The 24,745-nt window shown below is 41.0% G+C and overlaps 1 protein-coding gene across 1 annotated transcript in view; it reads left to right on the plus strand.

The window, feature by feature from the left end:
* The window catches only part of ERBB4 (erb-b2 receptor tyrosine kinase 4), an 819,609-nt gene that overhangs the window by 240,228 nt on the left and 554,636 nt on the right, over positions 1-24,745 (plus strand). Inside the window, exon 3 of the mRNA XM_025202487.1 lies at positions 5,649-5,835. Coding sequence (XP_025058272.1) covers positions 5,649-5,835 — 187 coding nt within the window. The remainder of the gene's footprint in view (positions 1-5,648; positions 5,836-24,745) is intronic.

A 24,745-nucleotide genomic window follows, 5' to 3' on the forward strand; every position in this document is an offset into this window, starting at 1 on the left:
CTCTGTAGACAGGCAATTGGCTATTTTGTGTGGAAATAGAGTCTAATAGCTATTTCTTCATTTGCTCGCAGCAGTTTTTTATACTTCAGCCTTCAGTTTCCCTGTTTACTGTCTGTCTGCAGCAAAGACTATAAAAAACAGATCTTTTCCACAAAGGATAGCTTCCCAGACAAACAGATTAAATATATAGCAGATGTGTGGCTTGGTTCTTTAAATATCTGTTTATCTATGTAACGCCAGTTAGACATCATGCAATTGTTTGAGAAAGAGTTAGATTGTGCAGCCTTTGCTTACGCTGGTATGAACATTTACACAAATATTGTGACATTAATGGCACACTCCAGCAGTTAATGTTTGTTGAGCAAGCGAGCACAGCAAGCAAGAACTCAGTGTTGTGAGAGATGGCCCCAACTCATTTGTTCCAGGGATGCAAGGCCCCTCATACTTTCCTATACATCTTCCCTCCAAGAATGAGAAGATTGTCTTTTACTCCTTAAAGTAATTAAGAGGTAGGAAGTAGAAAAATCCAATCCCTGGGGCTGCACCCCTTCCAAAATGTAGACCAATTGTAATCATACAAGGATGTTGGCATACAAGTAGGGTGACAATAAGAAAAAATGGGACATCCAGGACACTGCTCCCTCCTCCCCCCACCAAAGTTAGTGGTACTGCTACACACAGTGGCAATGGGCAGGGGCGTGGATGCAGTCTGGTGTATCGTGCCATGGCGTCTTCCCACCAGACTGTGTCCCATGCCCCTGAGATCCTGGGACTGGTTTTAATTTTTGCCAACTAGCCTTTCAAATCCAGAACTGTCCTGGGTAAACTGGGATGTATGGTCACCCTGTATACAAGGGACTGTGGGTCATCCTCTGATTTGGACTGCAAGTAATAGCAGTAAATCCCAGGCTCTGGTTACTGTTGAGGTCTTATTATGTTCAACTATTGTAGTTGAATACAAACTCTTTCTGGCTGAATTATGACAACATTACAGCCTGCATACTGACCAGCATAACATTAAAAGCCAGCTGATCCATGAAAGCTAGTAAAGGAATTTGATCTTTTCTGAGAGAAAAAGGGGAACAGGGGAGGATTATGACTGTAAAATCAAATATGTTGTCTCTCTGTTCCTGGGCTTGTGCATTTTTGCAGGCTTCAAGGCCAGGTTAGGCTGTAAAATTGCAGTCTGGAAAATATTTAGTTTTTTACAAATTGCATAAAATTCATGTAAAACAACACATTTTCTTACCCAACTTCTTTCTAATATCATAAACTATGGATAGACAGCTTTCAAGTTTTTCAAAAGTGGAGAGGGAGTTGCTATGTGGGAGCACGTCAGCTATTATATTTAATAGGCTTGATTCAAGTGAGCTAAATTGCTACAACTTTAGCCCTAGATGAAATGGGGGGAAGGCAAGGTAGAAAGTAGGAAAGGTGTAGCCATAGGGCTGGGTCAAGCAACTGGTCTGTCCCAGCCTTGAGGCTGTACTCCAAATGGTGTGTAGATATTTGAATTAGCTAGCCTGATCTACTTCCCAAAGCTAGATCAGGGCAGCCATTTTTTTGCCCAATCTAACCTTTCTGAATGTCTGTATAGATCAGCACTTGGATCAACTTAACATTAGTTAGGATCTAAGTCGGTGTCCTGTACGCACACCTGCAAGCCATCATGGTACAACTATTACACTGCCATTGAATGATACCAGAAATTGGTAAATTGGTTTGTACCCTTAGATAATGTAAATTGGAACAAGATTAAGAATTCCTTTGGAAAAACATTTAACCATGTATTTCCTTTCTATATTTCTCTTACCTGTGAAAATCAATGCCTTTTTGTTTGTTTCAATGTAATGCTTTTTGGGTGCATCTACATGAGATGCTTTATTTTTGAGTTGGCTAATTAACTCCGTAGTAAAACATCACTGTCTACACATGCACCCCCATTAGGCCGGAATAAAAATGAGTTAAGTCTGCCATAGCCACCTATGATCTGATGGCCACCTATAAGTTTATCAGGGGTGACCACCAGTATCTGGGGGAACGTTTGTTCACCAGAGCGCCCCAAGGGATGACGAGGTCGAATGGTCATAAACTACTACAAGACCGTTTCAGGCTGGACATAAGGAAGAATTTCTTTACTGTCCGAGCCCCCAAGGTCTGGAACAGCCTGCCACCAGAGGTGGTTCAAGCGCCCACATTGAACACCTTCAAGAGCAAACTGGATGCTCATCTTGCTGGGATCCTATGAACCCGGCTGACTTCCTGCCCTTTTGGCAGGGGGCTGGACTCGATGATCTTCCGAGGTCCCTTCCAGCCCTAATGTCTATGAAATCTATGAAATAGGATAGTAGTGCCAAATACAAGTACTATCCTATAGTGGAGTTATTTACTCTGCCATAACACACATGTATACAGTGACTGGGGTTATTTGGAGCACAAGTGAGAGAGCTATTTGAGAGCTGCCTGCTGGATAGCCCCACACTGTAGCACCCTCATGTCCCAGCCAGCCCCTCTGCAGCTTGTTGAGCTGGGCAGGAGCAGTTCTGGGCTGGCAGGCTGACCCCTGGGGCCCCCTAACTGATGGGGCTGTGCTACCCCAGTTCAATATGCTGCAGTCCCGGTGCATGTGTAAACACTCTGCCTGGGAGCAATACATTCCAGCTCAAACTGCACTATACTTTCAGGAAACTCAGCCATATTCCAAGGAGAAATTTTGCCTCAAGCATTCATTCCAGTCAGAGATCAAGGTGGAAAACAAGCTCTTTTGCAGCTAGACTGGGTCCCGCTACACAGCACCATAAAACCAAGAATTGTCTCACAGACTAGAGAAAAGAATGTGGTGGTCCACAAATGCAGAAACATACGTTTACTTTGATGTAATTTGATTTTACTCCAGAATAAAAGTGGAGCAGATACACAGCATATAGCTTTACCTTGGTGTCAGTGGCTCCAATCCAGGATAAAGTAAATCCTCAAATAATGAGGAATAGTTATATACCTGTGCACGTTATCCTGCTGTGCCATCTGTATCTGCTCTGATGAACAATTTCATCCTGAGGTAGCTTTTTGCGCAAATGGGCTTGCTCTTTACCTGCTGGCAAGGTGCTCTCAGCAGTGTAATAAAGTAGGGTCACTGGGGCACCAGTGAAGTATCCAGTTATCACGTGGGGGTGTTGCAGTGCTATGAAACTGCTTACGTCAAGCAACTAGCTTTGGAGAGCTGGCAGTACTTTTCTTCTTACCATAGGGGAAAAGCTGAAGTAATTTACTTAACAGTGGTGTGTTGCATGTCCACACACCCTATATGTAGAGACATCTCCCAGAGACATCTGTTTCAGTAGTAGAAGAAAACTATTAAAGCGGGTAGCTTAACTGAATTATTTGTATCTTGTTTGGATGCTGCAAAAAATACTCAGCTGAGTGAATAACCCAACACTGTGGCAGTGAGTAGAGGAAGCTTGAAGTAAGAACCTTTATCCACTGATAGTAGAGAGAAAGATGGCTTGTACCAAAATTTAAGTCAGTTTGCAAATCCAAGCCTGCTCTTATTTGGGATTCAGCCAGTAGGAGCTGCTTCAAAAATCTCTCTTAAAATAAACCGAGATAGAATATTTGCTGGAGAGGAGGATTTTTTTATTTAAATGGAGCTGATGACTATGTTCTAAATGTTGAAGTCAGTCAAAAATTCTCATCAAAATGTTGCATTTTAGCCACCAAAAACCTACAGCATGTGTGAGCCCTTGCTTAGGCAAGGTATTTCAACAAAACCTCTGAAAGCAAAATTTTATCTTGAAAGTGCTGGGAGACTCCTAATTATAATGGAACTAGTGTCCCTGGGTATAATACAGCTCTGCATTTAATATAGAGCTATTGAGCCATACATCCAACCTAACTAAATTCACTGAGCTCTCGTCAAAGCCCTGTAGTGACACTGTGCTCTGTTTAGATGCCAAGCAAATCTTGAAATAGCTCCAGAGCTTTTGTGGTAACTTCAATTGCAATACAGGGATGTGACTTTAAAAGGACAATAATAGTCCAGGAAATGCATAGCATAAAAAGAACCCTCTTGTGATACTTGAGTAGCCAACATCTCACTTCTTGTCTACTACATATTTGTTACTTTTATACAAACCCCATTAAAATGTTTGTGCTTCTTTGGACACAAAGCAGGGAAATTGCTTATCGATAAAACTGACACTTTTCAATCTGCCTCTAGTCTCACAAATCCATGCTGCTTTTCTTTATTAATTATAAATGTAATATTGTTTATGTGTATAACTAGTTGTGTTAGCCCCATATATGATGCTGATGAGTCTTTGCATAAAGTCCAAACAGACCATACAGTGATAATAATTGACAGCTCCTGATTTTACAAATAGCATGTAGACAACCCTTTGGGTATCCTGCTAACACAACAGAACTCTGAAGGTGTAAAGAGATACCCATTCCAACTTCCATGAAAGGCTGGCACCAATTAGAGTTGGTTGAAATGTGTTGAATGAACTTAAAAAGAAGCAGCTGCTATTTTTAAAACAGATTTCTTAATTGTCCAAATTGCTCATCTTTTGCAAAAAACAATTGCTTGGGTTTTAGTCCAAGATATGCTCAAATACTATTAAGATCTTTAATTTAATGCAAATAAGGTTTTCACTAAACCCAAATAGTACTGATGTCATAGCAGTCTCTTCTTACCCCAAATCCCTTTCTTTAGCTTGAAAAGGCCATAATTATTCCCCTCTTGGCTGAAAATTAGACTTGGTGATATCAGAATTGTGTTTATTTGTGAAAGCACAATAGTTCTGTAGTTTCTGGTATTTGCAATAATGTCAATTGGACTGTGGCATGAGAAGACTATATCCACAGTATGATCCATAGAGAATTTTGCCCTAGATTTCTCATCATCATTGGCAATCCCTCGCAGTCAAGGATGATTATCTTCCATGATTGCCTTATCTGTGGGTCTGAAGATGGCTGACAAGGCCAATCCAGAATTGACCAGCTCTGCTGTAACTCGGGCTTGTGTTTCTATTGAAGAGGGGTGGCTCTGGATTCTGGGTTCAGTCCATGACGTGCTGTTTCTGCTGCTCTAGATTCCTCTTTAATATCTGAAATATATAGCTTTGTTTCAACAAAAACATTGCACAGTGGGTGCATCTACAAAAGACACTGACTGTACAGTAGCCTGATGCTAGCAAAAACTGTGATGTGACACTACTTCTCCGTAGTATTAGGCTACTGAGCAGCAGCATCACAAAAAAGGCATTCACCGGTGCTACTGTGCAGTAACTCAGGTTACTGCGCATTTATTTAGTACTTGCTTATACGAGTACTAAATAAATGTGCAGTAACCACTGTGCAGTAGTGTCTTATGTAGATGCAGCCAGTGTGTGTGTATTTACAGGGATACAAGTTTCAAAAAGCATTCTTTGGCTGAGAAAACACTCTGGCTCCTTACTGTCTGTCTGCTGCATAAGACAGCATCAATGTAAAAGCTTAGCATTAATTTGGAAGTAAAGACTTTGCAATTTTTTCTCTTGAGCTACCAAAATCTCTTATTCTAGTATTGTGTACTATCAACTTCAAATTGGGCATATATAATTAATTAAAACGTGAACCCTTGGTAACACGTTTGTTTGTCTCTCTTTCAGTCTATCCGAGAAGTCACAGGATATGTCCTGGTGGCTTTGAATCAGTTTGAGCACCTCCCACTGGAAAACCTACGCATCATTCGTGGGACAAAACTCTATGAGGACCGTTATGCTTTAGCCATATTTCTTAACTACAGAAAGGATGGTAACTTCGGACTTAGGGAGCTCGGCCTTAAGAACTTGACTGGTAAGGAAAACATCTATAAACAAATGTTGTGTTATAATAGCAGGTTAACATGTTTATTGTTTACAGAGATGGATGCATACACCAGTGTTATTTATGGACTCTGTGTGTACATCTACAATGCCTCTTTTAAGTAGGCTCAGCCTAAAATCACCATTTTAAGGTGCATTAAGGGTGCATGTTTAAATCTCTACACGTAAAGCAAATATCAAATTTAGGTGTCAATAGCTAAGCGCACATGTAGACATGCTAATTTGGATTAACACAGTGTGCATCAATGGATAAACACCGTATTAATGCTCATTAACATGTCTGCACATAAGTTAATGTGACTTACCTATTCATACCTAAATTTAATGCACCTTAATGTGCATTAGCCTAAATCGCCTTAATGTGCCTTAAGCAAAGGTGCATTAAGTTTAGGCAATCAGAAATACACATGTAAACACACCATGTGTGTACTAAGATGCTTTAAGTCATACACAGCTGAAAGACTTAAATGCACATAACTTGATACCTTTTTGGTGCTCACCAGTATTTTTCTTAAGCTCAGTATTGTAACATCTGTCTGTGTGGAATTGTCTGTATTGAATTACCCAGGAAGAGTATAGGGACTGAAACTGTAGATGTGAACAGGTTTCAGGAAATAGGTTCAGACTCCCAACTGATGTAAAACAGCATGATTCCTTTGAAGTCCGTGAAGCTGCACCAGCTTACAGCAACAGGAGATCAGGCCTGCTGTGTTCAGTTGGGCTACAAACCATACTAGCAAACAGGTGCATAGTCATAGCTTTTACTGCCCCTAAATAAATGCCTTAACTAGAACATTTCCATTATTACTATTCAAATTTTGTCTCTGCTCTGTAGCATATTTAAATTGGAAAATTTGCTGGAAAAGTAGGCCAGCTTTTAGAAAAGACACTATTTATAAGGACACATGCATGCTAGTGGTCCTATAACTTACAGAAGTCCCTTGGTTATTGGTTCCAATACAGATTTATTGAGAGAGAGAAATGCACCACCACTGTCCATTTATTTAGCATTGGAGAGCAAAACCCGGGAGAATTGAACTTGGAGTAGTTCTTTTTACTTCCATGGAGCTTTGGCATCCATGTGAGACTAGGGTCCCGCAGTTGGTGTTTATGGGTTTGAAAGTTGAATTTGTAACACTGGCTTGTATATAATGTAGTGCAGATAGCCACTGTGTAAGGTTCTCCAGAGTTCATTCAAATCACTTTATTTATAGATGCTCCCTCACAGAAGAGGGACATCATGTTCTGTAGTGGCTTTGTGACAAGGACTCATCTCCACTTGTGGCTGAGTGCAGACAAGAAATGTGTGACCTGATCTGGATTTGAAATTTGACCCTGAACATACAGAGGTGAAAGCCTGTTGAGAACAAGTGAACCTTTTCACTACTCTAAAAGGGGAAAAGGAGCTGCCCTTTGAGAGCACATGCCAGTAGTTACAATCAGATTGTTACATTTACATGACCCTAGAGCAATATAGTGAGGTAAATCACGTTCACTTTGACCCTGAATGAAACTGCTACATTTGTACTGCTAAAGAATCAATCAGACCTACCAGTTGCATTATAGCACCTTATATCAATATCATTTGATATCAGTGCAACTGGTGTGCCTATATATCCTAAATTTATGCACCCATTTACATCTTATTGTATGCTTTTATTATGTCATTGTATTTATTCATTGGTACAGGTACAAATTACCTAATTCTTTTAGAAAGTGGAAAAAAAGATTTATTTGATGTAGTAGTTCACGTATATCCCTCTGACTGACATGTTGCAGACTGATCTTGAACTGAAATAAAAGTCTTACAACATGGTAAAATAGTAGTGTAAGAGTGATGCTGTAATCATGATGGTTCAGAAATTATGCAAGAAGCAAGGGTTTTTTAGTGAGATATCTTATTGGACCATCTATATACTTGGGCTTGTCTAACTCTGTCCCAACTATATAGCTGGTCTAATAAAAGATATTGCCCTAAGAAAGCCTTGCCACTAACATGATATAATGCTTTCTTAAGTCACGTAGGATGTTACTTTGATTTTAGGCCACCCAGATAGTAACATAGCCCTTTGCAGTGAACATCAGTGGGATTGACACTAAGTGCTATTTTCAAATGACTTGGGCACCTAAATCACTTCTGGAAATTAGGCACATCATTCACAACCACCCCTTTATAAGTGTGTCCTTCTGTATTACATCTGTTACTGCATATTCCATGAAAAAATCAGCCACAATTAAGAAATTTACTATTGTGAATATAGTAGCGTGTGATAGAGTGAACTCATGTGGGTACATTGTGCAGCAAAACAATGAAGACTCAATTGCCATCCACATTTCGTATCCTATGTACCTGCGTCTTAATGTAATTTACTGCTAGCAGAGTATATTTTCAAATTACAGAAGAGAATGTAAACCATTTAAATGAGGACTTCTCAAAAAAGTTATGTTTCACTGTTCTCTTATAACTAGTTCATAGATAAAAGCAATCAGAATGTATTTGCAGTATAATAAGACACTTGATTAATGAGAGTTCATCAGAACCTTCGACTCTGCAAAAAGGTGTTTTGAAATGCAGGTGATAGTACTGTCCAGCTTGTTGTCAGACCAAGCTATGATGCATACAATACAGAAGGCAGAGGGGGTGGCACCTAACTAATTCTGAGAGGTTAACTGACTGACTCATTTTTAAGGGCATGAACTTTCACAGGCCACAGCCTGCTTTGTCAGATGCTGTGAATTCATAACATGGATTAATAGCCTACAAAAAGTCATACCTCTCTGAATGAGATAATCTATATGGTACTACCCTGCCTTGTCTTCTGCTTGACTTCACACTAACATGTCTGTCTTTTTTTATTAAGATTCTTTTTACTCTCCCCATCATCTGGGTATCTATTTGTTTCTCATAATCCCTAAACTCTTAGCTACTTTATCCCTCTCTTGCAGTTTACCATACAATTTACCCTTCCTTCCTTTTTAGTTCTAGGATTATTCCTATCCTTCTGATTCTGGATATCAACATAACCTAGACCCATGTTCATGACAATGGTAGTAATAATGCCGCACCCTTGTGTAATGCATTAATCAGCAGATGACAGTATTTTATAAAGAGTGTCCATATGACTCTCTATATTTGTCATTAAGATGCTTGTCCAAGATTGCCCAATAACAAAACTGGGAATAGAATCCACATCTCTAAACACCAATCTAGGGGGCATATAGACATTTGGGGGGAGTTAGGAGGAGGTTAGACTGCATTAAAAGTGGCCACCCAATCTAACTTGGTTCACCCAGGTGCGGACCTTACATGGAGAGCCCTAGTTAGGTCCATTTAAGTGAACTGTACAGAAGTTCCAGAAAGGTTAGAGTAGTCTAAAAATGGCCAACCAGATCTAAGTTAACCCTACTTCAGAGGTAGTTTAATTTAGGTAGAGTTGGCCATTCTTAGATAGATCTAACTTTCCTGACATTCTGTACAGTTTCCTGTGCAGCCCCAGGGCTGGAAAAGTCCAGTTGCAAGCCCCAGCCCCAAGGCTGAGCTTTTTGTACCTGCCCCTCAGCACTGGGGGCTATTTTAAGCCCCCAGCCTTTTGCCCTCCTACCACAGACCAGCTAGTTCCACCCTCCCTCACCCCCGAGTCTGCCAAACTCACATCCCACAAGCTATGTTTTATCAGCACTCACTGATGCCAGGAGCTGAGGAAGTAAGTCCTGGTGAGGGGAGGTGTGGGAGGGTAGCCCCTGGTACCTCCCGCCCTACCCCAAACCCCTCTATGGACCCTGTGAGCTCCCCTGATCCCATCAAACTGTCCTGCAGACCCCTCCTGCCCCCCCCCCCCACAAAGCCTGGTTGCCAACCCCCAATTCTCCCAGCCACCCCCCTGCTAACCCTCATCATCCTGACTTACCTTAGATCAGGTGGCTATTTTTAACTTGGTGGCTTTTTTGAACTCCATCTAACCTCCCTGAATGTCTGTATTCAGTCCTAGCACTAGTAAAGGCTGGGTGGGGGAAAAGGGGAAGGGAATTTGCTACTTTTAGCTGCTCTTTTAGATTCCTGACTCAAGATTGAGAGGTCCCAATTTACAGTTCATTCAAATTTAGTCTCTTTGGAAGCCTCTTAAAACAGACATCATATCAAACCTACTGTGACACCATATCAGACCTATAACAACTCTTATTTTAAAAGAATTCAAACCTCAGGCCACCATCTATAGGCCTTACCTTGGGTTTTTTTTGGATTTTTGGCACTCAGAGCTAGTTAATCTGATCTAGATATAGGTGCCTACAAACCTATTGTTTCCCTTTGTCTCTTGGAAGTAAAGTGCTTGGTATTACTAACTTAAGTCTAGCCTCCTCTGAACACTTAAAACTGGATTCCAGGTGCTGAGAATAGGCTACTGTGTAATTCCAGATGCTAATTGACCAGATAGCACATTATGTCTGAAAGTCTGTAACAGTTTCTCCATTACTCTTGGGATTATTGGTTATTTTATAACCCCTTTCATACCGATAATATTAGGGGATACTATTAGTTAAAATGTATTATTTTTTAGTCCAGCACAATTTTAGAATGTATCCTTCTTCATCATAGCTATGCAAAAATGACTTGGGTTATCAAAGTGGGTGATATTGCACTTCCAAGCATGAGTTAGCCATAATCTTATCTCTATATATGCAAGTGTTTTATATTAAGGCCAGAAACAATCATTGTATTAACATTCTTCTACTTAAATTAAGATGAAATGATCCTTACTGGGCACATCTACACGAGACGCTGACTGCACAGTAGGGGTTTGTGAAGCTTCGGTTGCCGATTTGATTTGGAGAAGATTTGGCCCAATTTGGCAACTGAATCATTGAATCCAAATTGAATCGGGAGACCCATTAAAAGCTCTGAATCAATTTAAAGCATTCGAATCGATTTGGAAAAGATTCAGTGATTCGGAAGGTGGTCTTGTGGGGAAGCAGAAACTGAGAAGGGTTGATGGAGGGAAGACTGCTCTGATATTGAATTTGTAGCTGGCCAGTGACTGTGATCTTTCCCTGAGTTCCCTTCCAATCACAGTGCTCTGGGGGAGGGACGTAGAAACAGCATATAAGGCCCTGCATGAAGCATTTCTCTGCCTTTTGTGAGCTATCGGTCTGGAAGCAACAGTGTGTCAAAAGTGCTGGCTTCCTAGTTAGTCTCTTACTAGTCTCTCTTCTTGGAAAGGATTGGATACACCTTATCACTGAATTGAATTATGGTCCTCTGAATCAGCTGAATTCAAATCCACATCAAATACCAGGAGCTTCACACAGGCCTACTGTGTAGTAACCTAATAATACTGTGCAGTATTACGTCCCGCCACAAACAGTGCTAATATGCTGTTGTGTAGTATTATTATTAGTAGTAGTAGCATCACTAAAAAGGCATTCACCAGCACTATTGTACAGCAACTCTGTTTATTGAGCATTTATTTAGTACTTGGTTTTACAAGTACTAAATTAAATGCACAGTAACCACTGTGCATTGATGAATGTGTAGAAGTGCCCACTGACTCCCAATTCTGCAGCTTTTGGTTCACCAAGGATTTCAGAAAATTGGACTCGAATAATGTAATCCTTCCAGCTGCTTAAAGCATGGATGTAACCTTCAGACTTTCACAGAAAGCTGGTGGAATGCTTATTAATTTAAAAGGTTAAGAACTGTTTGTTTTGTCATTGTACAGTACCTAACACAATGCATTTTCTGTATTCTTTGAGACAGTGTGTTCATTGCAATACAAGAAGCAGATATGAAGGCTCCTGCTTTCAGTTACACATTCTAGTGCCATTTTTAATACCACTGGGATGAGACAAAGTCCCATAAGTGCAATTGAGACAGTATTTTAGCTTCTTCTATAGTAGTGTTGCAGTCTTTCCAGTGTTTTAGCAGCTGTGTTTTTATTGTCAAATTTGTCTATAGCTATTTCATATTTAAGCATCAAATGTTTTGGTTTTGTCTCCTGTATGTTGTATCCAAATCATGCATATGAATACACTATGTTTACATGACACAAAATACTTCATCCTACTTTTAGTTCTTACTTAAAATGTCTATCAGTCTTACAAATGGTTCTGCTCATGGCATGAGATCAAAATTGAGTCCTAAAATGCAAAAACTATTCCACTCTCCCCATCCCCCTGCTGTAAAATTAGTTCTTATCTTTAGATATAAAATTCTACCTTATATTATGCCATTGATGTATCAAAAGCAAACTAACATGTTAACAAACTGACTGCTGCCATCTCAACTGGAAGCTATGCACAACCTTCAGAAACTGCTGCCAAGAAGCCTGAAAATAAAATGCAAATTTAAAATATGGAACATGTTATGGAGTGTTTTATACACAAAGCATTCAATGTATGGGTTGAGAACACACCTTGTCTTTTCATTTATTTGGAATTACTTGCACTAAGTTATCCCTGGGTCTGCCACATAGCTAGGTGCTTAACCTTAATTCATCCAGAGAATGGCATAATCATTGTTCACACAGTGAGGATTCCTTCTATAGAGAATACATGATAGTTGAGCTCCATTTGACATTTATCTTCATGAGTGTGGCAACATGAAGAAGGGATAACTCACAAGCACCATAGCCATTTATGAGGTATCCCATATTTTCTTCTGAATGAAGATAAATGTCATAACTGAGTTCAGCTCTTAGATATCTCCAAATGGGTAATGCTTTCCCTTATTGGCCATGAGGACTGAAATTTCACTTAATAGGGTGTGTGTGGGTGGAGGGTTTTTTTGTTTTAATTCCTGATATGCTTGTTTTATTAGAAACAATATTTGATTGTGGTCAACGAAATAACAGGAGTGTCAGAGCAGCACAATCTGCTGTTTCCTCTTTAGCTTTATTTTATTTTTATCTCCTCATATAAAAGTAATACAATCTAGATGGCATGGTCCAAATGGTGTTGCTACTTACTAGAGTTAACATCCAGTCCAATAGGTTCAGTCAATTATTTCAAATACTTCTAGTTCCATCCAAGCCATGAAACACATTTAAAACAAATTGTAAATGTAGTTGCCAATAAGAACTGCTTCTAGTGCAAAATAGGGGGTGGGGGACAAAGAAGTATGCTATGTTTAATATCCTTATTCTGGTTTCTGCCCAGTTGTCATGAAAACTCATACCAATGTTATCAATTACAGGACATTCCAATGTAATATGTTTAGCAGGTCCACTGTCCTGCTCTCAAAACTACTTCTGATATTGGTGTTTTACTTCTTTTGAAAGTGAGATTTCAGGATGTTCTTTTCCTACCACGATATATGTACTTGACCATACAACAGTACTTCTCTATTTTCCTGTAATCTTGCTTACCAGAAACCCATTGTCATGTCTACAATATATTTTAGGACTCTTCACCTTAATATTTATCTGAGAACTAGTATAGAATTGTGTAGTTTCCATGAGCTCTTTTTCAGGAACTTGGGTGAACCAATTTTCTACTTTTTGTTAGAGATCTTAAAGCCTAAAGTCTAAATTGTTCATCCTACCTATAGCCTCTCAGACTAAATACAGACAGTCAAAAAGCCCGAGAATGAATTGATTCACTCTTTGCAGGTTATCCTAAACTGTGTAGATTGAACCAATAAGCAAGTGAACAGACATTCACTTTTGATTCCAGAAATGCAACCACATGCCTGCAATGGCCCAGGCCAGAAGCTGGGGGGCACTAGAGCACAACTCCCTGCTCAGTTGAAACAGACAGCTTGGGCCAAGGCTAACCCACCCACCTTATAAGGCAGGGTTTGTCAGGGAGGTGTAAAGCATCTTGCAATACTGAGGGACTGTGAGTTAACTTGAATCTGGACGGGATCTGGGACAGAAGTTTAATAAACCAATTTAACGTAAATCACTTAAGTATGATACTACATCAATCTAGATTTATCTTAAACCAGTTTCAGCCATTTTGAAAATGGTTTACATGCACTGAACTTCTGTTGTGTTACAGATTTGAACCAGTTTCTTATCACTACACTGGTTTATGTGCAATTTCTGCCCCTAGTCTCAGAGTTTGGGCTAAATGTTTATATATGCAGAGCTACTGTACATATTGTGACTTCCAAGTTACCTAGTATAAATCACTGTTTTCTTGTGTAACTTTTTAATCCATAGAATAGTTATCAGTACCTTATATAGTTATGTTATGTTATGTTATGTTATAAACAACTTGTGCTGTATCAAAAGTTTATGATTTCCTTTGGAAAGAAAACACCATATTTGAATGGATACAACTTTTTAGTGACATAGAAACCTAAAAAAAGCTCAAAATATGAAATCTTCTGGGTCATTTGTGTATTGATATATATCTCCATGTTCAGTGCAGATATGTTTATAGACACGTGTGCATGCACACATATGTGCATGTGCACATGCACCCTCTCCTACAACCCTCCCCCTCCAAATAAACAAACAAGGCCCTGGGATTAAAAGATTTCAAAATAGAACACTCCAAAGTTTTGGAATGACTCAACTCTGATTCCATGTGCAAAGTAATGGCAGTAGTCTCTAATTACACAGTCACTTACTATACCCTACACCAACTCTGCCTCATTCAATGCAAAGATGGATACTGTTTGACGGAAGTGGCAGTTACTCAATATTTGTTTTTATCCCCATTGTTCAGTATGTCATTCCATTACTACGGTATTTGTTATTTACTTCCTTTATTATTATTTAAATCTTGTCTGTGAATAAGGTAGTGTTGGAGTGATATGGTAGTTGTATTCATTTAGGAAACATGCAAGAGGCAAGTATTTTTGTGGTTGATGCATTTAATTAAACCAACTCCATTGTCATGGTTGGCTTTGCATGTGAATAAGAATTTTTTTTTTTTGCTTTGACTTTTCTGTGGTGCTCAGGACCATAGAGTGCCATTCTGTTCTTTTTTGATCATCTGAGTGGACATTTTTTTTTAATGTCTACAGGCTGGTGGTGCTTTTTATTTATTTATTTATTTATTTATTTTTGGCACTTATGCACCCTACTGGTGTGGACAAGTATTCATGACTATGTAATAGTGTAGACTGGCAGCAGAATGAGAGTGAGTGTGTGCGCTCCTATCTTTTTATCTCTACTCAGTGTCTAGGGCACTCACCTTAGAGATTGTTAGACACTATCCATGACATGCTTTCTTTCCTGGTTGTCTAAGTGGCCATTTTTGGTCATCAGCAAGGCATTTTTGGCCAGAGGAGACTTGAACCTGGGTGTCATGCCAGGTTGTGGTGGTTAGGTCTGGGGCTATTGAGGGATCGAGGGGCCAACTAGAGTCAGGAGGAACAAGCATATTTCCAGGGATAAGACAGGTCAGGAAGCCAGGATGGTAATCCAAGGACAGAGTCTAGAAACAAGCAGAGTCAAGAAGCTGAGGGAATTAGGCAGAGACCAAAGTCAGAGAGCAAGCCAGGAGTTGGGTCAGAGCATAAATTGGAGGGAGCAGCAAGGCAACCTGGGATCAGGTTGAGCCCTGTTATCCAGACACTTCATGTTCCTGTACAGGGGTATTATATGGGGAGAATTGAGGGTCAGCTGACTCCGACCAGCCACTCTGGTGACAGGGAGGGAGTAGAGGGTGAGGCCTGGCTGGAGGCTGCATGACAGTCTTGCCTGGTTTGGGTGTTGGCATGTTGGGATGAGCAGCTGTGTTGGTTGGGCTAAGGTATCAGGTTCAAGACCATAGTCTGACCCTAGGTCTCTGATTTACCTGCGTAGTATGTTAGCCACCATACTGCAGGTCAGTTATTCTCTGGTTGCTCCTTGTGAAGTTGGCTCTCTGGACAGCCACAATAGGGAGGTATGCAGGAGATGTGGAGACATGAGGAAGAAAACAAGGTAGACAATGTATGGTGCAGAGAAGTGGCTGCTGCTCTGGCAGGGAAAGGGTCCTGGGTTGCAGCCTGGGCCCTTGTCGCTATTGTGATAAGAGCTACCCCCTGTACTGTCTTCCAACCATTCTTTTCCAATGACTATATTCAAAATGATCACTGAAGAAGGCAGTGAATAATGGCTGGCTTGTGGCACAGTGGTTTGAGTGTTGGGGAATCAAGGACTCAGGAACTCTAGCTTCCCAAGTGAGTGTCTCAACCACTGCTATGGGAGCAGAAGGGGACGTGGATCTTTTCTGTTCATCAGCCTGTCTGGCAGCAAGGGGCTGTGGCTAACTCCATTTTCCTCTAAGGTTACTGCATGCTCACAAAGGGTGCATATGTGTGCCATGGCTGCTGCTGTACATTCCCAGTTAACACAGTTCTGTGGAGGTCATTCATGTGCACAAGCTCAGTATCTAAAAATAAAATTCTGGGTGCACAAGAGACAAAAATCCCTTGTGGATGGTCACTTAGACAAGAAGAGAATGTTGCCAATAGTATCTAACAATCTGTCCAACATTAATGGTTTTTTTGTCACAACATTTGTCTAAGACCAGAGTATTAATTCATCAAAATAGATCAGCACTGGGATCAGTTTTAAATAGAGCACTTTTTTTATAGATCTGATACATGTTTATGTGTCTTGAATGCAAGTGCTTTACATCTGAGTCCATTATGAGATAAAGACAGTAACATAGCCCATATCCTTTTGGTGCTCTCTTCCTTGATCACAAGGTTGTCTTTTTCCAACAGAATATTTCCCCCATCTCTATCTGCCATTCAGATCGCTACTGTGAATACAGCATGGAAGCTACAGATAGGACCAACAACACGTGTAACTACATGCAACAGCTTCAATGAATAAGATGGGGATCCTCTAGATTCTATATGGTTTCACTACACTGCCCTACTTCACTGCACAATAAAAGAGCAAGGCCTTGGGAAGTGGGGGAATACCCCAGGGGTTTTTTGTTTTATTTTTCTAACTGTGGCAAGTCACTTGTGTCTCTATACTTGATGTTAGCCCACAAGAGGCCGAGAAGCAGGTGTCTGCAACCTACACCCCATGGGCTGGATCTAACTTGCGGAAGTCTGCTCTGATGTGGGGGAATAGCTGGTACAGAGCTGAGCTGCACCACCCGTTCCCTCCACTGTAGAGCCTGAAGTTCCACTGCATTTCCTTTGCTGCAGAGAGGTTGGGAATCTGGAGTGAGAATGAATGCAGACAGCTGGCCACTAGGATGAGGGTAGGGAGAGAGAGACTTTCCAGTCCCCAGGCATGGACCAGACAAGTTCTGACCTGCACCTTCAAAAGGCTTAGAGAGATTTCCTATGATAAATTAATGGTAGCTGGGAATAGGTTATAAGCTACTTTTTGTCTCCTAATCACTCTGGATTGCCATGGTGGTTAAAATGGCCATCAATAGATGTTATGGAAGCACATTCCTCAGGGCTATTACTCATTTCTGAATCTCTTCAGTACTCTGGGACAGCCTGGTTCCTCTAGCAGGCCTTCTGTTCTCAGGTTGTTGTGAATGCAGAGAAGGAAGTATTTTTGCCAGCCTTATGTTGATCCCATTTACTGTTTACATATGTTGATCAATAAAGTAAATGGGGAATTCTCCTTCTATTCTGTGCACATTAAGAGTGGTGGCATATAGAATAAAACTAGCCTGTCTTTCTTACTGCTAACTTTGGATATATATGAACATGAGAGAGAAGAAGCTGGAACATGAAATTATCCTAATATGAGAAAGTCCTGAGACTTGCCAAGCACTTTCTTGCTATGTTACATTAAACATTTACAGGTAATATGAAGGGAAGTAGGCATATTTGGAACTATCAGGAAAAAGTACCTTTATTTTGGCTATGCTTATTTGTTCATCATTTCATCTCTAAACTGAGAAACAAATCATTTCAATGACTCCAGTGGGCCAGGTTTTCTAAAGGATTAAAGTGTCTTTAATCTGTTGTCATTTGTACATGCCAGGCTCTAGTGTCTTGCCGATCAATAGCTTGTGCTCTGTTTGTTTCATTTCTGGTCTGTTTCCTGTTCTTAGCTAAGTGTGGTGTCACATATTCAACTTAACACTTATCAAGTGCAGTTAAAACACAAGCAGACATGTTCAAGCAGTTTAGCAGATATTAAGTTCCCTCATGGCTTTGCAAAGTTGTTCCCATTCAAGTAAGGCATATCTTTGAACACATACTAATTTTAATACATCACAACATTACAGTGTTTTGCAATTGTTGCAAGTGAACATGTGACAGGGCCCTAAGTCTTTCAAATGGGACTGTACAAACATGCTTGGAAAGACTGTGTAATAAAGGAATGACTTATTGGCCAGCCCTTATAGTTAGGTATGACATGTATTCTACTGCAATTTTGGATGATTCTCCTCTCCTCTTTACCCTGTCCCCTGTGTACAACAAAGTAAGTGCAAATAGAATATTGCAAGTTGTCTAAGACAGTTGTCTAAACACTTGCAAGAATAACATGCAAGAATTTGCAAGGCATCTGGACACACTATACTATTTGTGTTTTTAATAGTGTAATGGGGGGGCATATTAATCATAAGATCCTGTCTCAGTATCTCACTGTAGGCCATTTGCAAGTTTTCATACAGGGTACCTGCCTCTAGTGGGCTACTAGTGCCTACCCCTTCAAGCATCTCCCCTGTTTAGTAGTCTTGCCCACCATGCCTTGGTGTTGAAATTAGTAGGGGAGGTACATGGAGGACAAGGCATGCTTTTGGAAGGGGTAGTCCCTGTCTGATCCAAGACTTCCCACTCATCCTTGTCCCGATTTTACTCTTACTGAGCCCTCTAGCCCAGGGCCCACTGTTCAGGGCCACCAGCTCCTGGTTCAGCTCTGGTCATGCCCCATGACCTCAGGATCCAGCACCTGCAATATCCAATATGTGGGCAGCTAGGAACCCCCTGTCATGCCTTGTCTCCCAGTCCAGTCTGGTTTGGCCTCCTGTGGCCACAGAACATACTCCAGTCACACTGTGACCTCAAGTTCCATATAGTGCAGTTTCATATTTGTAATGCCCCCCACAGTCAGTGTCACCCCCTTTAACTGGCCTCCATCTCCCCTACAGCTGAAACCCAGCCCTCTGAGTGAAAATAAAAGCTCTAAAATGTAAGCACTAGTCCTGAGTCAAAGGAATATCCCAAGTGGTTGTTGCCACCATAGGCTGCGGAATGGGGTGGGCCATGGCCTGACCAACTTTTTGCATGTTAATTTATATAACCCACAAATACACAATTGTCCTTTCAGTGAAAACTGTATAGCTATTTGCATAACTGCATAGCTAGCTAAATGAACATGCTCAAAGTTGGTTGGGCCATGGCCTGGGTGGCCATACCCCTTGATGGTGGACTCCACATAGAAAACAAAGTGTCTTAATTTGCTTTTATGCACCTCCCAGCTTCTCTTCACTTGGGACTGTGTCCTGAGTTCTCTCTCTACAGTCTGGGCTCCAGCACTCATGCCTCTCAGAGAGGGTTCAATCTCCAATGGTTTCCATAGCCAGACTGACTCCCCTGGCCTGAAGCTTCAGCTTATATAGGGCTGCCTGGCCATATGACCCTCCTATGTCCTCTCCCTGGGTCATCAAGCTCTGACTGCACCTGGACCTGGTGGACATTTTGCTTCAGGCTCTCCTGCCTGTGAGTTTGCCTCTGGTGTCACCACCAGGGAACAGGCAGAAAAGACACAAAGCTGAAGTGGAAGGAAGTGAGAGGGAAAAGTTGGGGGGTGGGGTGTCAGAACTACATGATCGGGAGGAAGGGACTTATACGAGGGGCAGGATGCATCAGCAAACAAACAAAAGATAAGAAGGTGGAGGAAGTGGGGTGAAGAAGGGGAAAAGGGCCAGGTACCCCTGTATCCCCTTCCCATTTTAGTAATGGGGTAGGGACCCTGTTATACTCACTTCTACTGGATTACCCTCCACTATCCAGTTCTACCAACTTTGCCTTATTTGGGTATTTGCTGCCTAGTGGATTGAGCATATAGCTGTGAGTTGGGAGGTCTAGATTTTATTATCAGATCTCTCACTATTTGACTTTTGGCAAATCACTGCACTATTTCACCACCACCACCTTTCCCCATGTATAAAATGGAAGTAATGTTTATTCATTTGTTAGAATGGTTTGAGATGTTATTGGAGAAAACACAATTTTTTTTTCAAAGAAAGGCCCATATTGAAGTTTGTGAGACTCATTCTTTTGACTGACTTAGTTTTAGGGCTAAATTAGGGATCACCACTGCAAAAGGTAGTTGCCACCATGGCATGTGTCCAGGTACTTTACCGTTTTTACCGTATAATACCACACACAGCAATTCTGCCATTACTTTCTTTTGGCTTCTTTCCTTTTAAATTCTGCTGGCTAATTTGTGACATCAGTGTAGATCCAGTTATTAAATAAGATTTGGATGTGTGAAATATCTATAAACTCCTCAGGAAATATAAGCAAAACATAAAAAATCCTGAGACACTTTTACCCTCGTGTTGGCTGACCAAGACTTCAGTGACTCGAAGTGTTTCAACAGTACGGAGAGTTCTTTGGTCAGATGCTTTGTGGGGGAGTAAAGCAGCTGAATAAAGTAATCTCCCAGCTCAGTCATATAGGTCAAGAATGGCTGGCATTTCAACATTTCCAGCTTTACCACGCAAATCTGAATTGATCTACTGTATACTTTGAGCAGAAAGCACACTGGGCTTTATAGCTAGGAAAAATCCTAGGACTGTGCTTTATGAACACTGTAGAAAGAGTGCTCTTGAAACAAAATATATACCAATTCCAAACTAGTATGGAGCGGAGGAAAGAATTAGAGTGCATCATGTGCACATACTCAAATTCTGCTCTCAGTTGCATTAGTATAATTAGAATCTGAATCTCAGGGCCTTAATAGATGTTACACTTAAGACATGATTAGCGCATTCATTCAATTAATTACATGATAAAAAAATAAGTTGCAAAGTTATTACACAAGCTATATACATATTTTGTATAGCAACTTTATGGCTGGTTCCTCTCACACATTTATTTGAATATGTGGCCAGTGCTGCCAGCCTCTGGAGCATGTCAAGAATCCTGGGTGCTCCTAGCAGCTGATTAGAGCTCCCAGCCAATCAGAGCCCATCAGCCGAAGGGAGCTCTCAGCTGCAGGAGCCCCCTGTGCTGTCCCATGGCTGACCCCATGGTATTCTTTTGTGGCTGGGTGCCCCAATCAGTTAACTGGGGCTCCTAGCTGGGAGAGCAGAGAGAAGCTTGCTAACTGCTAGAACAGGAGGAGCCTGGGGTCAGGTGCCCCCTGCACCAGCAATATGGCACAATGGAATCTACAGCTCAGTCCAGTGAGGTATGGCAGGAAGTGCGGTTGTAGGGATCCCACATTAGAACCCATCACTCCTTTAAATTAACCACTGTCAGGAACTACAATAAGTCAACACAATATATGTTAAAAGAGCAGAGATCCTATTCAGTAAACACAATGTAATATAGAAGTCTAACACTTTAGTGGATAAAATTCTAGATTTCAGGTTACTGTTTTTCTCTGATTCTGAGCAAATGTTAGTCAGATGCTGTGTCCTGCTTAGCATAGTTATACATTCCAAGGGAAATGCTTCGCTTTCCAGGTTACTGTCATAGATCACTCCAGGCTGTGTTATCACTGTTCCCTGTTAAGTTCATTGGGTATTTTAAAGGCTTGGATCCACAGTACATAAGCAATAACTTCCATTTAATTCAGAGGCATTCATTTTATTTTTTTCTTTCACCTAAATTTTTTGGGTTTCTTATTTCCTTTTGTCAAGCTGCAGTTTGTGAGGTATTTGATGCTTTTGTAAGGTAATTAAAACCTGGTCTTTGTGTCATATGAGAATTTTAATCTATTAATGCTGCCCAGCAGAAGGGTATGCTGGGGAGGGTAGTGTACTTGGTAGTTCAATTGCTGTGGCACTGCTGGATTCCTTCATCAATGTGTGAAAGGGAGGTGAACCATTTACTGTTGAAATGGCAAAGGTACCAGCCTCTTGGAGGAAGTCTGCTAGTTTCCATGCTCAATAGCAGCATAAAACTCAGGTCAGACACTAAAATGAGTGTCTTTACTCAAAGAGTAGAGGCTGAGCAATGGCATTCAGTGGCCTTGTAGCATAGATTTACAGGTGAATTTTTAGTTGATTGGAGACAAGAAGCACTCATAGAATAATAACCCAGATCCACATGTTGAACTCTCCTTTCCTGGCAAACTCTAGACCTGCTGATTTGGGTTTTCATAATTTTTTTTGCACCTGAAAGTTTCACAGATCAAAGATGCAGGAAGAATACCAGGTTTAAGTGCACAGATCTACAAGATGTAATTAATTGGTGATGCTGAGGTTAAGGCCTGTGGGAGGTTGTTTTAACATGCCATTTACTACTGAAGATGACTCCCTAGGAGTGAATCTCCATGATGGAGATGCTACTGCAAGTGCAATTTGGGGCAGGAAATGTGAGCTTACAGGAAGATTCCTATCTGTGCCGGGGACAGTGTCTCCTTCCTGTTTAGTACTACCTGCTGTGTAAAGGGGGCTGTGACAGGTGAGCGGTCCATGATTACATAGATTCTGTGACTCAGAAACCTCATGGTTTTCAGAGTGACAGTAACAACTTTTCTAACTTCTGGGCTGGGGGTGGTATGCATTGTAGATCCCACTAGCTGCCAATAGTTTGGAGCAGCTGATTTTCTTTCCTCCCTTTTTTAATCCCATCAGAGATATATGTACAAGTTCTAATTACTTGGGATCTATGTAGTAGGAAGGGATGTGAAAATAGTGACATCTCCATCAATGCTATCAAGTTTTATTACTGCACTTTAAAAGTAGTAAAGCTCTCATAAATTAAATATCTTAGATGCTATAGTGATGGGCATCAGGATGAAACCACACGTCATAAAATGTTGTAACCCTTTTGATCAATGGCTTACAAGTTCCCTGTTGAAATTTGTGACTGATAACTCACACGAGTAACTGCTCACAGATGGTGAAAATGGGTTTACCAGCTGAGTTTCCTCATGTATCAGAGAAAAGAAAATGGAGTGAGAGTCTCTTCTTACTTTTTCTTTTCCCTGATACTTGAAGAAACTCAAGTGGTAAGTCCATTTCTCCTTAGGAAGAAGCCTTACTCCTACCTAAAAGGCCCTCTGCTACCAACAGGAATACAATCTTGGCAATTGCCAGGATCATGGCAATGGGGGTGTGGTCACACGTCCTTCAACAGGGTGGTTTATGGGCAGTGAAGAGAGCCTGTTACACACATGCCATGCCTCTGAAGGAAGTTTGGCTGCAATCCCTCTCTGTGATCTTCAATGCCTGTGAGCTCTGAGCTCCAGAACTCCATGAAAGCAAGGGCTGAGCATTACTGCTGGCCACTCATCCCCTTTTCTCCTTTCTTCTGCTGCTGAATTAAGGATGGAGGAGAAGAGCAAAGAGCAGAAGGCTCTGGAGCTGCTTGAAAGCAGAGGCTCCAGGTAGGCCCCATGCTGACCAGCTGGTGAGGTTGGAGAGCTCAGTGCACATGCCACATACATCCAAAGGGAGAGGGAGGAGAAGCAGGGACTGACCATGTTGCCATACCCCCTCTGGATCCACCCCTGATGGGAAGAAATCCAGTGTAAGGGGTCTGTTTCAAGCAATGCATTTTTTTATTAGTGTGATGTGGTTTTGTAAACATAGAATTTCAGAGCTACGTGCCTTCTCCCCCCCCCCCCCCCCCAATACGAATTTTCTGACATGCATGGACACAGGAAAACATAACCTTGGACTTAGCCAAGGGGGAAATAAAAATAGACAACAGGGTAGGGAGGAGGAAAAGATGCACACATGTGCAAACATAGATGTGAAAGACAGAGAACATATAACCAGATTTAGGTGTACATACTAGAACCCAGCAGCCACAAAAGATTACAGCTAGATATCTACATATGATAGTGTGAAAGAGAAATAAGCAGACATGCTGCTATGTAATCTTTCTGTTAAAAATCTGTGATAGCTCTCCACTATCCAGTTCTACCAACTTTGCTTATACCTTATAAGAACAGTTTTCCATAAAAAATGGACTTGGTTAGCTTACAGTGACAGAAATAGAGAGTCATACCAGCATATGGGTAATTCAGGTGGACTTGCAGTTATCTCTGTGGTAATAGGAACCTTTTGTGTGTCACTGGGAATGTGCCCGCAGGACTGGGATGAATGAACAAAGGTGTCACATGGGGCACACATGCTGGAGGCTTTTTTGTTTGATGTCTGGAAACCGCTCTAGGGCCTGTCTCCTCTGAAACCCTTTTGCTTTCGGGGGTTTTTTTTGTTTTTTTTTTTGCAAAGAGTTCAAACTCAGATATATTAGTTTTCTTTTAAATTTAGAAGTAAGAGCGTGTCTGTCCAGTGTACTGTCATATAAACTCCATGCTCCTGTTACAGTTCTCCAGGGGAATGCCTGCTGTTTCTGCCACTCAGAATTAGCATAGTCCCATGCTTTGAGTCTGAGATCACAAATATTCCTGACAAGGGGCCAGAGTAAGCCTTAAAGACAGTTTTTTCTAATACATTTAAGAGAGGTGATAATGTTTTTGTTCTATAGGTGAGCTATATATTCACTCAGACTGAATGCCCTAAAGCATCTGGGAACTGGTCCAAATATAGTGAATGACTACAGTACCTCAGTGATTTGGAAATGATTACAGATTGCTATGCACGGAGGCTGGACAGAGAGGCTGACTGTACCATGGGGTTTCTAACAGTGTTGAGAGTGTTGCCTAGACTGGAGATGCTCATCCCACCTACATAGATTGTAATTAAAGCTGATTGAAATTTTTCAACAGATAATTTTTCCATTGATAAAAGCTAATTCATGAAAAAATCTTTTGGAAGAAAGGATTGGTTTTGACAAAATTCCCATTAAAAAAAAATTGAAAACATTTTTT

The sequence above is a fragment of the Alligator sinensis genome, unplaced genomic scaffold, assembly GCF_000455745.1.
Source record: "Alligator sinensis unplaced genomic scaffold, ASM45574v1 scaffold730_1, whole genome shotgun sequence".
NCBI classification, from domain to species: domain Eukaryota; kingdom Metazoa; phylum Chordata; order Crocodylia; family Alligatoridae; genus Alligator; species Alligator sinensis.